Source organism: Phalacrocorax carbo, chromosome 9 (genome assembly GCF_963921805.1).
Source record: "Phalacrocorax carbo chromosome 9, bPhaCar2.1, whole genome shotgun sequence".
NCBI classification, from domain to species: Eukaryota; Metazoa; Chordata; class Aves; order Suliformes; family Phalacrocoracidae; genus Phalacrocorax; species Phalacrocorax carbo.
This window is the reverse complement of record NC_087521.1, coordinates 35,707,230-35,722,734: the sequence shown is the minus strand read 5'-3', so window position 1 is coordinate 35,722,734 and position 15,505 is coordinate 35,707,230. Positions and strand designations below refer to the sequence as shown.

General features: G+C 60.8%; 1 protein-coding gene across 4 annotated transcripts; it reads right to left on the bottom strand.

The window, feature by feature from the left end:
• Positions 1 to 142: 142 nt before the first annotated feature.
• NID2 (nidogen 2) lies at positions 143 to 15,204 on the bottom strand. Of its 4 annotated transcripts, none has more exons than XM_064461130.1 (22): positions 14,884 to 15,204; positions 13,898 to 14,206; positions 10,748 to 10,980; positions 10,078 to 10,490; positions 9,305 to 9,454; positions 8,982 to 9,227; positions 8,486 to 8,686; positions 8,103 to 8,321; positions 7,645 to 7,788; positions 6,664 to 6,792; positions 6,429 to 6,572; positions 6,205 to 6,324; positions 5,873 to 6,112; positions 5,019 to 5,258; positions 4,666 to 4,917; positions 4,329 to 4,498; positions 3,395 to 3,524; positions 3,027 to 3,198; positions 2,219 to 2,376; positions 1,824 to 1,947; positions 946 to 1,058; positions 143 to 858 (listed from the first exon to the last, which is right to left on the bottom strand). In XM_064461130.1, exons 1-22 carry the CDS (start codon positions 15,076 to 15,078, stop codon positions 848 to 850), a joined length of 4,113 nt encoding a protein of 1,370 aa, XP_064317200.1. In that variant the 5' UTR covers positions 15,079 to 15,204; the 3' UTR covers positions 143 to 847. The 4 variants fall into 4 exon arrangements, with proteins under 4 accessions (XP_064317200.1, XP_064317201.1, XP_064317202.1 ...); XM_064461131.1 differs by having other exon boundaries at positions 5,019 to 5,255; positions 14,884 to 15,203; XM_064461132.1 differs by having other exon boundaries at positions 4,666 to 4,887; positions 14,884 to 15,202.
• Positions 15,205 to 15,505: the final 301 nt, after the last annotated feature.

Here is a 15,505-nt window from a genome sequence, read left to right as displayed (position 1 = left end):
TGTGTTGAGAAGGGACTGTTACATAAAGGCCCTGCAGATTCCTCTTTTGCTGCGGTCCTGCCCTGTGATCAGCGTTGCTCCTGGCGGGCTTGCTGCTTCTCCGTGTTCCGTAACTGAAATATTTAAAAACTACATCCAAAGGGAAACTGAAAACAACCATTTTATTCAATTATTGAAGTAACCTAGAAAAAGTGAAGCATTACAACATAAATGGTATTTCTGAACATGGTCTATGAAGGCACTTGGGAGAACCAACAAGCATGAACAGATCACTTCTAGCATATTCTTCTAATATAAATACTAAAAGACATGCATTGAGGCAGTGGTGAAAATACAGAATTGTCTTCTGGAAAAAATTCAATGCCTTTGCCATATCACGTAACTGTTCTGCACGCTTTTGGAGTACACACAGTCTCTGTCCTCAGGGCTGTGGATTACTTAGACCCAGCAAGGTACTGCATCCAGAGCTTCCCATATGCGCTTATTTTTTTGGTCAGGTTGTCAAAACTATTAAAAATTAATCCATTCTTCCAATATAAAAAACCCCATTTGAATAAGAAAGCTACATTTTAAATCTGCTTGCATAAGCAAGAGTTAGAGTAATGGCCTAGGAGTCACAGGAACTGGGTTTTTTTGTAATGTATCAATGTTTTTCACTTTTAAAAAAATACAGTAGTAAAGACCTGAGGTATAGCTTCAAAAAATACTTGATAATCTTTTGCAGGAAGGTAGGTCACTTCATTGGCCTCGGTTAAGGGCTTTTCCCCCTTAGTTGTATGCAGTGACAGTTTTCTGGGTCTGAAGTTCTTTTGGGTGCAAAGATTGTTGTTTCTCGAAATAGCAGTTACTATTTCTTTGCTGCAGAAAGAAACAGGTATCTTTAGCATGTCAAGCGCATCCTAGGTGTCAGACAGTCGAGAGGGGGTGGGTTTTGTTGTGTTTTACCTCCAGGGCAGTAGGGATAAACTGCAGTTATTCCATAGAGATGCGATCGCTGCTCTGGAAGATACTCGTCGGTGAAGGAGCCAGTTTCTTTATCGATAGCTATCACACCGTCCCTGGTGATGAAAGGGAGAAGTGTTTTATCCATCTTGGAAACCTGTGGGGTTTTTCCCCCCCCCATCTACATGCATTTAAGAACAGAGGGAGCTAGAGAGGCGGGCCTGGACGCCTGCAGAACAAGTGGAAAGAAATTTGACCTATAAAATCTACATCCAGCTCATTTAATGCCTTTCTCTTTGGTGCTGCAGAGTCACAGAGACAGCCTTCCAAGGCGAGATTAGCTCCCTAAGAGTCTTCTCCAAGCATGGCAAGCACTTAAGTGTTTGTTGTAATCTGCAAAGATTTGATTGAAGTTTTGAGAGCTTCCAGCTGGAGTGGGAATAGAGGCGAGTTCCTGATGCTGGGGGCCTCGGGTGGCAGGGGAGAGGGAAAGACTGAGGACAGAATCTTTTCTTTGACTTAAACTAGATTCAGAAACTTGTGCTAAGTTTTTATTTAAAAACAAACACCCAACAACCACTATTCCTGGCCCTCCCAGGAAGCTGGGGTTGTTTCTAAACAACCTTTCTGCGCTGAGATTTACAAGCGGGTGTTGCTGAACGTGGCACTGCAGGAGATCCAGGGCTCGGGACCAGGGAGCAGGCTGGGGGTGGCGTTTGTTTTTCCCCCCCTCTGGCTCAAAGGCCCTCCCAGCTGCTCGCTAGCCTGACTCTGGCAGGGAGTGGCAGAGGCTGACTTGCGGCTGTTCCGGGGAGCGGAGCCCCAGGACCTGCTAGCTCAGCGCTCCCGGCCATGGCAGGCAGCGGGTTTTCTTTCCTTACCGTCTCCAGTCCGTGTGGTAGAAGTGATTGGCGTAACTAACGACGCTGAAGGGGTAGTTGAGGTTGTTCTGTATGACGTGCCGGCCCGTGCCGTCAGGGAATGTGCACTCCAGGTGCTTCGTTCCTTTTCAAACACAAGACAGTTACCAGGCCACAACACCCCACACCAAACACATTCTTTGTATTCACCGATTTCTGAAACAGCTTCTCAGCCTAAGGCTGTAGAAGCAGTTTGTGGTGCGAGTCCCCCAGCCCCATCACGCCAAGTCCTCTGGGGCAGGATAGTGGGAGGGGGTAGAGAGGATCGCAGGTAGCGATGGGCTGAAGACGTACATAGCTGTTTTTCCCCTCAAGGCTTAGCGTGTTGCAGACTAATCCGTCCTCGGTGAAGTTACCTGCGTCTGCCCAACAGAGCAGCTTGGAGAAGGGGTCGAACGTCAGGCCGTTGGGCAACCCGATGTCCTTGTTCACCAGGACCCTCCTGTTGGCTCCGTTGACAGTGGAAGTTTCGATTTTGGGCGCTTCACGATTCCAGTCCGTCCAGTAAAGGTTGCTTGGGAAATAATTACATAATGAGCAAACAGGACGCACAACAGTAAGGAGTGGTAGGCGATTATTGGCTTTCTCTTCGTTACTGGTTCGTGTCAGGAGAGAGGCCTGGTTTTCCCCTTAACGGTGCCTGAAATAAATCTTTATTTGACTCAAAAAAAATCTCTAGAAGAAAACCAGAATTATGTCAAACATGTTTACAACCCAAACTGTAGCTCCTACACGAGGGCGAGTCTTAGGAGTAGCACATTTTGTATCGCAACAGCACCCCAGAGGCGCAGCTTGTGTTTTCAAACGCCAGGCGTGTTTCAAAGCTTTTAAAAATAATGTACATCCTGACAATGCAACAGCAGGTTTAGCCAAATCCTGGGTTATTAAATAAAAGAGGAGGTGGGGAACAGAGCCAATCCTTCCTCCGGGGTGTGCGACGTAGGAGAGCTGCTCCCAGGGTCAGGATGGGGCCTTGGCACCGCTGCCTGTGCTGACCCTCCTCTGAGGGTCATACCTTATCCCACCACAAACAGCCCCTCTCTGTTTTTTTCCCTAAAACATGGCTCCTACTGGAAATCTGGCGAGTGCTGTCCTGCCAGCACCGTGCAAAGCCCTGCGTGCAAAGCCCTGCATGCAAATCCCTCCAGAAACACTGCTGCTCACCCTCGGACGGGGTCCACGGCGATGGCCCGGGGGTTGACGAGCTCCGTGTCGAAGAGCACCTGCCGCTCAGAGCCGTCCAGCCGGGCTCTTTCGATCCTATCCAGGCCGCTGTCTGTCCAGAACATGGCTCGACGCAGGTGGTCCACTGCCAGCCCCTCGGGGCTGATGAGCCCTGCCAGAGGGATGGATGCGGTCAGCGGCTGGGGACATGCGGCTCCCGGACTCGTTGCGGTGTCCTGACCCAGCCAAGGGACGTGAGCGCAGACGGGAACCCCAAAGCGGGGCAGCCCCAGCGCCGCCATGGGCACAAAGTGGCGCAGAGGCGCTGATGTGGCTTTGGGCAGAGGTCACTGGTGATGGGAGCACACCTGAGGTGATAATGGTCTCTGGCTCGGCGCCTGGCTCCAGGCTTGCCCGGCTTATGGTCCGGCCGGCCACATCGGTCCAGTAGATCATCTTCTCCCGGCAGTCATAGTCGATCCCCACCACAATGGAGCCCTGGGAGAGGGTCACAGGGTGAAATCCTGCCTGGGCCACGGCCAGGAGGCTCAGTGAGCCCCCTTATCCCACCAGCCGGCATGGGGAGCTGCCCGGGGCGCTCCGCAGGATGCAGCGATGGGGAATGACGCTCAAATTCCTTTTAAAACCCAACACCAACAGGCTCCTACTGCACACCCCCAGCCGAATCCTGCAGCAGAGATTTTTAGGCCAGCTGTCACAGGCACCCACCCACGTCCAGATGGGTTTGAAACCCTTTGGCTGATGGAGAGACAGCTCCAACAGTGAAGCCAGCCCAAGGAATGACCTTCAGGATGGGGAAAGGGAATACTTGGCAAGGTGTTTCAGTTCCCTGGGGTGCAGGGAGGGTCATGGCCCAGCTTTTAGCGTTCCTCTCCCTCGCTTTGGCCTGGCTGGAGATGCTCATGGCCACGCTCCAAGAGGAGTCCAAGGAAAGGAAAAGACAAGTTTTGCAGTGGAGACATGCAGCTGGCAGCCTGGGACTGATGGCTGGGGGAGGTCTGCAAGCACCTACGCTCCAGCCGGGTTGTGACCTGCCCCTCTGCTGCAGGATGGCTGGAGGAAGAGGTGAGTGCGCTCCTCCTCCATCTCAGCGCCAAGGCAGCCAGCACGGCCAACATCCCCACAAACCAACATCAGCCTTCAAGAGGTGACTCCCTCAAACCATCACAGCTCAGCCAAGAGCGGTCCGGGGAGATGCGAAACACAGAGCCGCAGAATCAGCATGTCCCTAACTCCCACCAGTGGTCCCGCACCCCGACCCCGGCGCCGGGGATACTGTACATGCAGGGAGAGCAGGGTCTTCGCCGCCTCCTTCTGCAGCCGCGTGCCATTGAGCGGGAGGTAGCCAATTTGCTGTCCCTGAGCGTAGAGCAGAAAGGTCCCTGTGGCCGGTGGGGACACGTCAGGCCGGGGTGAGGGCCGGACGCTGGGCGGCGCGACGCTGGGGAGACCTGGCGCATAAATGGGGCGGGGGGACACACACAACACAGAGAGATGGCTCAGGGACCATTGTCCCCTTGGCTCTGCACCCCAACAGGAGCAGGGTGCAGCTCCAGGAGCTTCTGCTGTGCTAGATGAGGTGGGGCGGGGGGTCACGCACAGGGTGCCGAGCTCTTACATGGCGGTGTGCTGCCAGGCTCCGAGCGCGTGCCCTGGATCTCCCTGCCACTCTCGTCCACACACCAGCAGTACCCGCTGTCCCCGTGGCACTGCAGCGGGGTGAAGTCGCCCCCCACATCGCACTGCGGCACGTACTGGTCGCTGCGGGGGCTGCCCCCGTAGTGCTCCAGCAAGCTCTGCCGCCAGCGCTCGCACATGGTGCGGGGCCGCTCCGTAGGCTCTGGCACAGAGAAGGCAACCGTCAACCCTCCTGTGATGGATCCCACGTGTAAGCCGGGGTGCCCTTCCATGCTAAGGATCCTGGGGTGCTGCAGGGAAGGGACAGCATCCCCTGCTCCCCCAGGCACTGACCTGGGCTCCCGCAGCGAGGCGGCGTGCGGCCCGGCGCCGTCCGCGTGCCGGCGATCTCCTGCCCCGCGGCGTCCACACACCAGCAGTGCCCGGTGCTGCCGTGGCACTGCAGGGGCCGGTACCGACCCTCCTCGTCGCACTGGGGCACGTGCCCGTTGCCCACGGGTGAGGGTCCCGGCAGCACCGCCCGTGGGTACAGCTGCTCGTGCTGGCAGGGGGTCAGCCGCTGGATGGACTCTGCTGGCAGCAAAAGCCCCCCCAGCCTGGGCTCAGGGGTTGCCACGCAGGTCCCCTGGACCTGCGTGGCACCCAGGTTTGTCCCTGCTTCACCCAGGGCTGCAGGTGCTGGGTGATGGTCTGCCAGCACCGTCTGGCCTCATCCCTTGGGCCGGGGGGGGTCAAGGCTGCCCCTCTCCAGCCCCCTCGGTACCCCGTGGCTGTCCCCTCCATCGCAAGATGACACTGAAGGTGCCCCAATGGCCACTGCCACTATAACGCTGTGGGCCAGGGCACCCTGAAGACCCAGGAGCCCCCCGAGGTACCCAACCACCCATTTTGCAGCATCTTGCACCCAAGCCATGGCAGAAGAGTCCCTGTTTGGGTGGTTGGGTCCCCTGCGCCCGCCACAGCCCTGCTGTCCCCACTCTGCTTGTGGCTGGGGCCAAAGTGCTGCAGCCATGTGGGATGGGCAAGGCTCTGCCTGCTCCAGCCCCCAGCTCTGCCACCCAGCACAACCCACACAGCAGCCAGGGCATCTCCCGGGTGCCTGCTGATCCCATCGGGATACCGACGAGATGCCGAAGGACCCGACCCGCCTCCCCTCACCCCCCCAGGCGCTGCAGGGTGACACTGACCTGGGCTCCCGCAGCGAGGCGGCGTGCGGCCCGGCGCCGTCCGCGTGCCGGCGATCTCCTGCCCCGCGGCGTCCACGCACCAGCAGTGCCCGGTGCTGCTGTGGCACTGCAGGGGCCGGTACCGACCCTCCTCGTCGCACTGGGGCACGTGCCCATCACCCACGAGTGAGGGTCCCGGCGGCACCGCCCGTGGGTACAGCTGCTCGTGCTGGCAGGGGGTCAGCCGCTGTGTGTTCCCTTCTGCAGCCGGGAGAGCCAAAACGGCAGCACAGTGACGATGGGGGAAGCCACCCCGGGCAGAGCCAGCATGGGGGTGAGCCGGGCAGCCTTACCGTGCGTGCACTGGAAGCCGTCACCCTCGTAGCCAGGCTGGCACCGGCAGGAGAAGGAGCCTGGCGTGTTGTAGCAGGTGGCAGCTGGGTGACACGGGTTTTCAGTGCACTCATCCATGTCTGTGAGTGGGGAGGATGGGGGTCAGCCGGGCAGGCAGGCCACCCCAGCAGCTGCGTAGTGCCACCCTGGCAGGCACCCTGGGGTCCCTCCCATGCCCCCGTACCGGAGCAGACGATGCCATCACCGGCGTACCCGGGAAGGCACTCGCAGGTGGCGCGGCCCCCGGCGTGGGGCAGGCAGCGTGCCCGGTCCCCCGGTGCGCAGGGGTGGCTCCCGTCCTCGCAGGGGTTGGTCGCCGGCACCAGCGCTGCAGGGACAGGGGGTTAAGGAGGTGGCTGGGGTGAGCCCCATGGGGCACAGATGTCAGGAGGACCCCGAACTGTGTGGCCGGCACTTACGCACGCACGCCTGCCCATCCTCCGCCAGCTGGTACCCGCCGCGGCACTCACACCGGTAGCTGCCGGGCACGTTCAGGCAGACGGTGAAGGGGCCGCACTGGCTCAGGCCCTCCGCGCACTCGTCCACTTCTAGAGGAAGTACAAGAAGGGCCTTGAGGGGCTGGAGCGTGTCCAGAGAAGGGCAGCGGGGCTGGGGCAGGGTCTGGAGCACAAGTGTGCTGGGGGCCGGCTGAGGGGGCTGGGGGGGTTTAGCCTGGAGAAGGGGAGGCTGAGGGGAGCCCTTCTCGCTCTCTGCAGCTGCCTGAGAGGGGCTGGAGTGAGGGGGGGGCTGGTCTCTGCTCCCAGGTCACTGGTGATAGAATGAGAGAAAACAGCCTCAAGCTGTGCCAGTCGAGGTTTAGATGGATATTAGGATCAATGTCTTTCCTGAGGGAGGGGTCAGGCCTTGGCACAGGCTGCCCAGAGAGGTGGGGGAGTCACCATCCCGGGGGGGGGTTAAAAAATATGTAGATGTGGCACCTGGGGCCATGGTTTAGGAGGCCTGGGAGTGTTGGTTAGGAGGTTGGACCTGATGATCCTAGAGGTCTTTTCCAACCTTAACGATTCTGTGATTCTATGAAGGGGGAGACATTGGGTGTCCCAGCAGTGGTGGGACACCCCGATTTTTGGGGTCTGACAGCTCCTAGCCTGGGGGAGATGTCCTGCCCCAAGCTGCCTGTCCTATGTCTGCCACTTCCTCTGTCCCCACAACACTCCTGGAATGCTTCCCCAGGTGCCCCAGACCCTGGCAGCCCCCCAGCACTTCCCCCCCATGATTCACCCAAACCCTTCAGGAGCTCCAGAAGCTCTTAAGTCCATGGGTGCTGCAATGCTGTGGCACATCCCAGCACGTCAAATGGCAGTGGCCACCATGGTGCCCCATGGGGGACAGGGTGCACTGGAAACCCCACCACCACCCCCCTCCCGCAGCCCCCGGCTCACCTCGGCAGCCCCGTCCGTCTCTGCGGTACCCAGCTGCGCACTCGCACGTGTACTCCATCCCTGCGCCGGGCTGGCAGCGTGCCGTTGCCTCGCACGTGTGCGTGTTGTCGTGGCACGGGTTCACCAGGGGATTCTCGGCATTGTCTGCGGGCAAGGGAGGGCGTTAGCAGGGGAACAGGCCTGGGAGACACTTGTATCTGACACAGGCATTGCCGCTGCGCCTCAGCACCCTCATCCCATGCAGGGAACCATGGCTGTGTCACCCTCATTGTAGCCCCCCCCACAAGTGCTTGAGCACTTTGGCTCAAGCTGCTTGGAAAAAAAAACAAACCTCTCTTTTGGTTGTTTTTGGGCAAACCGAGCATGCCCCAGCTTTGGGAGTGAGCAGGAGGCAGCAGCATCCCCTGGTGGGGGCTGGCACCCTGAGGTGGCACCCCGGGGTGGGTGCTGGAGCTCACCTTGTGCCGAGCCGATGCGGGCGGCGAGGGCGTAGCGCAGGACGTGCTCCTGGCCGTCGTAGAGGGTGAAGGCACGTGCCACGCTGAGCTGCTGCCGGGCGGGCAGGCGGGCGTGCGGGCAGCCGGCGAAGGTGATGTTCTGGCGCAGGCGGTAGGACAAGGTCTGGTTGGCAGTCCCCGCGGCCAGGACGTACTCCCGGTGAGCAGAGGACATCACGGCTGCCGGATGGTGAGAAAACACCCCCGGGATGGGGGAGAAGCGGCTTTAGCATTGCTGCCTCTTGGATTTTGGGAACCACAGTGGGGACGGGGTGGTTTGAGGCTCCTTCAACACAGGGATAGTGTGTGAGAAACCAAACCTGGGGCTGAGCATGGGCTCTTACCTGAGCTGGAGTAGTAGTAAAACTCCTTGTAGGGAGTGATGTGGACAGTGACATTCTCCGGGAGAAATGGTACTTGGCCCTGGATGTGTGTCTTAAGGCTTAAGTAATTGTCCGGCCCCAGACCCTCAGCTGTCTGAGTGACATAGACAGTCTCCTCGCCGGGGTAGAAGGTCACCTCCAGGCTCTGGGTGAATTCAGCACCTGGGCAGGAAAAGGGAATAGGAATTCCGTTGCTGGATTCTTAAGGAATACATCCCCAAAGCATCCTTCCTTGCTCCTCTGGCACACCCGCAAGGGCTCACAGCAGGGAGGCGACAGCCAGCTGGACACGGGGAGGTGATGGGAGGAGCCGTGGGGCTGCCCTAAACCCCTACCTGCACCCCTCATCACCTGCCCCAAGCCACACATCACCCCGTATCTGAGCCAGGCCACCCCATCAGGAGCCGCATCCCTCGGAGCAACAGGGCTCGGTGGTGCATCCTGGGTCCCCACTCACCGGTGATGCTGAAGCCATTCTCGGAGCCGGGCTCCTCCAAGGCGAAGAGCCAGGCAAAGAGCCCGCCGATGGGCAGGAGGGGCAGGAGGGCACGGGCAGCGGGCTGGGGCACCCCACTGATGGCCGTGTAGGTTCGGCCGTCGCTACCCACAATGTAGGCGTGCAGGTCGACGTCCTGGAAGCGGATGGATGCCCGCCCCACCATCAGGCTTCCGCTCACCTTCCCGTTGAGGCGATGCACGGCCCCTGGGCAGAGAGATGGACACCCCTGGTAGTGGCTGCCCAGGCACGGGGTGCCCATTGCCGCCACCCACCACACGTACCTTCAGGCAGGCACTGCCGCCCGTTGCCGTAGTAGGTGGCCCGGCAGTGGCAGCAGACGCCGGTGGCGTAGTCGGTGCAGAAGGCGTGCGGGGAGCAGCGCCCGTGGTGCTGGGCGCACGTCTCCTTGCTGGCTGCGCTGTAGGTGAACACTGGAGCCAAGGGGAGAGGGTTGGGGACATGGTGACAAATCCACCCCTCCTCGGCATGGGTATCCTGCCTCCTCTCTCCCAAAAACACCGTCAGGAGCCAGGACAGCTGGCAGTGGCACTTCCCAAGAAAGCCGCATGGGATGCACACGGGAGGCTCATGGTTTTAAACCTGTTGCCTGATTTCAGGCAGATCTGACAGAGGGTGAGAGATCAAGTTCCTGCGTATTTTTGGGAGACAGCCAGCCAGGGACAGAGCTTTGGTCCCCGGGCATGTGCCATGGCAGCTCCCCAGCTGGGGGGACGGCAGAGCCAGCCCTGGCCCCATGCCGGGACCTGTTCCCTGAGCTTCCCGTCCCCTGAGCTTCCCTCCTTGCGAGGCAGGGCAGAGCAGCAGCAAACCAGGCAGGCAGGGACGTACGGCTCCAGCAGCCCCTTGGCAGCAGGATTTGGCTGGGAGGAGAGGAGCTGGAAGGGCAGCAGCTTTGCAGGAGCAATGCCAGCCCATGCTAGCTCCAGCCCCAGCTGCTTGGGAAGAGATGAGCTTGCAGAGAAGAGGCCTTTTTAGGGAGCCACCCACCACGAGACATCCCTGTTCGCTCATCTGAGGGGCTGCGGCCACTCACCGTCAGAATTAAAATGCACATCTTCCTCCACGCCAACGCCGTGATGCCCAGAGCTGTAGGAAGAGGGGTTGGGGAAGTAGCTCCGCTGGGTGCCACGGTCCCCATCGGGGTGCAGCCAACGGCTCCGCTCCTGCCCCGAGGACACAGGCAGACCCTCGGGGACGATGCTCAGCAGCGCCGGGGCACGGGGTCCATGGTCAGGATGCAGTGATGTGGCCTGCAAGCCGTGCTGCGCTGGCAGCTCCGTGGATGCATGGTCTGCATGGCTGTAGAGTGCGTGGGTGTAGTCGGCAGCACCGTGGGCACGGGTTTTGGGGCTGGCTCCCCCGCCGCTCCCTGGCTCCACGTGCTCCAGGGAGGCTGTGCTGCCCACGTGGAAGACCCACACGCCGGGTACCCCCGTGTTGCTCTCCCTGCGGGACAGCAGCACACACACGTCCATCACAGCTGCGGTGGGAAACCCCCCGAGTTACCCACCCTGCTCCGCACCCCCCCTCCCCAAATGCAGCTCTGAAAAGCTCCTGTGCATGTGGGGCTGAGCCCCCCAGTGCAGCCCATCACCCCCAGCTCACTCCCCTCCTTCTTACAGGCTTTAAAAGGCTCCTGGGGCTGGAAGGAGGTGACCCAGCTCCCCCTGCCCACCCCACACAGCCCCCCAGGCACCACGCACCGCTCCAGGTGCCTCAGAGCCTGCTCGCTGCTGGCCAGGCTGTGGAAGAGCCCGTCCCTCTTCGGGTCATCGCCGTCTCCCCAGCTGAAGCCCACCCTGGCTGGCAGCTCCAGCTGGACGTTGTAGGACTCCTTGGGCCGCGTCCCCAGGAACTGGAGGCCACCATCAGGGTAGAGGAATATGGCATAGGTGTCCTCATCATTGTAGGCTATGACAGCCTGGAAGGTGTTGAGCTGCCAAAGGGAGAGCAGGACAGACGGACGTCACAGGAAGGCAGGACCCCAGTGGAGGACTGAGTCAGGGAAGGGACTGGGGACAAAACAACTGCCTCCTCACACACCACCATACATGTAAGCACCCTGAAAGAGCCCTCCATCAGCCTGCAGACACCTCCCGGGGAAGAGCAGGAGCAGGGGCTGCTCGTGCATGGCCAGACCGTGGTGTAACATGCTGGGAAGGTGCTCGGCCTCCTCCATGGGAGCCCAAGACACAGCCAGGCCACCCCTTCTCAGCTGCATTGGTGCAGGGGTGTCCCTCGGAGCTGGCACACAGGTTGGTGACAGCCCTATACCATGCCCAGGAGCATCCCTGGCCACGTAACCCAGGCACCGGGTTGGCCACACTGCAGCCTGGGAGCCCCTCGTTCCCACCCCCCCCTCCTGTCCTGCCCTGACACCAGCAGCCCCCCTCCATGCAATCAGGACCAGAGGAAAACCCGCACCCCCCTGCTTCCCCCTGAGAACAATTTTAGCTTGGTTTCCTCAGGAAAAAACATGCATGTCCTCCCACCTTCCCCACACCCATACGTCCCGCTATAGGCACGCTGGCTGCCTGCCGTGCCAGACCTACGAGCCTTGGGGCCATGCCAGCCCCGAGTGAGCCTGCGCGGCAGAGCGGGACCGCAGCAGTAACCCACGGACGGGCAGGCTGCGAAGCGAGCACAACCCTTACGAGCCACTGGAGAATACACACACACACACATCACAGTCACCCCGAATGCAGAGAAACCAATGTTTGCAGCATTTGGGCCAGCCCCCCCACCCTGCAGAGGTCCTGCTCTCTGAATAAATACAAGAATGCAGCAGCAGCCCTTCCCCAGGAGCTGCTGGTAGCAGCAAACAGGGAAAAATTGTTAAATTCCCAGTTCCACCGCCAGAGCAGCGGGCAGGATCCGGGGGGGAACACCGCCCCCCCCAGCCCAGCCCTGCTTGTCCCCACAGCACCAGCCCCAGTTCTGGGGCACAGGGCCCCCAGGGCATCGCAGGGTTTCCCGGCGGCCCCATGGGATATAAAGAGCCTTGTTGTGCGCGTCACACACTCGGGCATTCAGAGATCCCATGCAAAGGCGGCCAAAAAGCTGTGGTGGGGAGTGAAAAAAACCCCCCTCCCCAGGGCCGGATTCCTCTCCCACGCAGCCAAACTGTGGCGGCAGCTGTGGGTCTCGTTTTGCCTTGCGGCGGGCAGCGAGGGGGGACCCAGTGGGTGACAACACGGGGCTGGCACGGCGGGACACGGGGCAGAGAGCGAGGCGGGGGCAGCCCCTGGCTCGCAGCCGGCTGCTCTCGGCAAAGAGCTGCAAAGGGCAAATTCCAGCCCAAAGGGCAGTTTTTGCTGCCGTAAGAGCGGGGTCAGCTCTCGCCCCCACTCCACAGCCCTGGAAAGTGTCACTGCAGGGATCAGGAGCATGTCCCCACGGAGCTGGAGGGGACAGGGCGCTGCCGGCAGCACTGCCAGACCTCCCAGCAGGGCAGGACCCCCAGGGCAGGGGACCAGGGTGCCTCTAACCCCCACCACCTCAACCCAGGTTTCTGCTTTTGAGGCTCAAAAAGGACAAGCCGTGACTTTCCAAAGCAGGGGGGGGTAAAGGCTTCGAGGTAAATCCAGGTTCTGAGCAGCAGGAGGGCAGCGTTTCAATAAATGGGATGTTTGGTAAGAAAAGAAGTGGTGTTTGGGGAGGTTTTTTAGCAGTTTTGGCTAAGGGGGAGTTCAGCGAAGCACAGGCACAAGCTGCATTTCGGTGCATCTTGAATGAAGCTTTCCCTGGAGCTGCTCATTTCCAAGCAAGACCGGTTTCATTTCAAAACCTGATCCAACTTCTCAGAGAGGAAAAAAAACCAAAAACGATTGGGAAGAGGAGGCTGCGTTTTTGACGGCTGCAAGGTCGCTGTGAGGCCCCTGATGGCATCTCTTCAGCTGCTTTCCCAAGTTTTAAATTAGAGGAAAAAATGTGGGTTGTTTCCTTCCAAACCTCTGTTTCTTCCCTTGCTTGGCCAATGCTCTCAGCAATCCGCTACCGAAGGGCCCCGGAGCAGGGGGTGGCTGGTGGGGACGGCTCCCGGTGCCCCACAGGCTTTGGGTTCAGCCCACCCTACCGCGGCGAGAGCCCGTCACCCATCGCACCAGCTCTGGTGGTGCGATGGGTATTCATCACAAGAGCTTTTCTCTTGCAGCTCTTCATATTCAGCTCATTTCAAGAAGCCCGTCCTGCCAGCACATCACCTCCTTGGCACATCACAAGCCTAACGTGACAGCTCCTGTCCCAGCAGTGGATCCAGCATTTTCGGGGAAAGGCAGTGCTGTAGGTCCACCCACGCAGGAGCCTTATCAGCCCATGGGTGGAGAGCTCAGGTCCCTGACCTGGTGGACCACCTACGAGCTTGTTTTCCAGGCACAGAATCAACCCATGGTAGAAACTCCGAAGCCGATCCCTCGCTGGCAGCATTAATCGGCGTGCGGGCAGAATGAAGGACCAGCCCCAAAGCCACCAGGAAAAGGTCAGGAGCACGATGGGTGACCTGGGTCACGGCTTCCCCCAGCTGCCCCTGGCCTAACTTTGCCCTGCAAATCCAGAGCCACTGGCGCTGTAAAGCTTTGCCTAAACAGCCGGCAAAAGCCAGAGCACCTCCCACCACAGAGTTGAAGGCAACATCTAAATTTCTTCTGCCCATCAGCAAAGCTGACAGACCCACCACCGCCGCAGCTCTGAGCAGAGAGGAGAAGCTCCATGTCTCCCCCGGTGCTCATCCAAGACTGGACCCACCATCCAGCTGCCCAGAAAGACAAGACTGAGCATTTTGGGTGCTACAGAAGGAAGGCACATCCTCTCACAACACATAGGATGGACGTCCAACCTCAGCCCATCAGCCTCACCTTCTCGGAGGGTTCAGTGTCCTGCGAGAGCTCCTGGTAGGCGCCCACATCCTCCCAGGTGGCGATGAACACATTTGTGGGCACGAAGGAGCTGGCGGTGCGGGGGAACCCAGCCTGGATGTAGCCCGCAGCCAGGTCCAGCACGTCTGGAGAATCGTCTTGCCGGTAGTAGATGTTCCCTCTGTCACCGGAGGTGTCGAGGTCGGCCAGGAAGGGAGCGATGACGGGGAAGTCTGTAGGGAAATCGTCATCCACGTACTGGGTCTCCCTGGGGAAATCCTGGGTGGAGATGACCCCGTTGGTCCCCACCTGCAGGGAGAGCAGCACAGTGTGCTCAGGAGCTGCAGAGGTGCCTCTGCCACCAGTCGCCCTGCCATGTCCCCCCTCCCAGGTGGAGTGGGGCACAGGGCTGAGAGCCCTGAGACCGCGTGGCCCCATCCGGCCAGGGAGAAAACAAAGACCTCAGGTTTCTCTGTCCCCCAGGGAGCTGCAGAACTCAGGGGCCATCCCAGCTGCAGCTGCTACTGGCGGGGGAACAGCTGCAGAGGAGAAAGCCCTCTTGTTCCTCCACAGCCGGAGACACCGGGCAGGAGACAGCGGGAGCAGGGTGGAGGGGGGAAAAGGGATGGAGAAAAGGGATGGACGGAGAAAAGACACGTGCGGTGGTGCTGGGGTGGCGTCAGCAAAGTCACGTATGGAGGGGCAGGGGTGGGGAGAGGGAGTAAGGGGAGATTGGTGTCGACGGGAACGGCTGGGGGGAAAGGTGGAAGGGTGAAAAGCTAGGAGGAGGGAGGGGTGGTGGGATGGTGGGATGGAGGGATGGTGGGAAGACGGAGAGACAGGGAGGGATGGAAGGAGGGTGGAGGGATGGGAAGGATGGGAGATGGAGGGACAGAGGGAGATGATGGAGAGGAGGAAGGGGGGCTGGAAGGAAGGCCGGGGGGAAGGAGGGCAGGGGAGGGGGGCCGGGGCCAGCCGGGACTCACGTAGAGGCGGCGGGCGGCGCGGCCGTAGAGGCGCAGGGTGCGGGGCAGCGACACCCCGGGCGAGCTCTCGTCGTCCCCGGGCCGCAACCGGGCATCGCCGCGGGCCGGGCCGTGGGGCAGCAGTCCCCGGCGGGACAGGGCTGCTCCCACCGCCAGCACCGCCGCCAGCACGGCCAGCTCCGCCACCGCCCGCATCCCTCCGCCGGTGCAGGGGACCCCCCCCCCAGGCACCAACCCCCCCCCCCGCCCCGCACGGCGCCGGGCGGACCCGACGGGGCGAACCGGAGCGGACCCGACGGGGCGGCCCCGACCCGCCGGAGGGAACGGGAGCCGCTGGGGCGGGACGGGGCGCGGCCACGCCGCCATTGGATCCCCGGCCCCGGCCAATCGGGTCTTACCCCAAAATCCGCCCCGGGGCTGTAACACACCCCCCCACCTCCTCCCATCCCTCCACCCCCTCCGGGCTGGGTACCACGGTGGCATCCCCTGGGGGATAGGGGGGATCCCCCCTCTTCGTCCCCCGCCGGCTCCCCGGAGCCCTGCACCCCCCCGCCCTCTCCGCAACCCCCCCGGAGCCGGGCCCGCAGCCAGCCGGGGTCGGGGGTCGGGGCGTGGGCAGGGG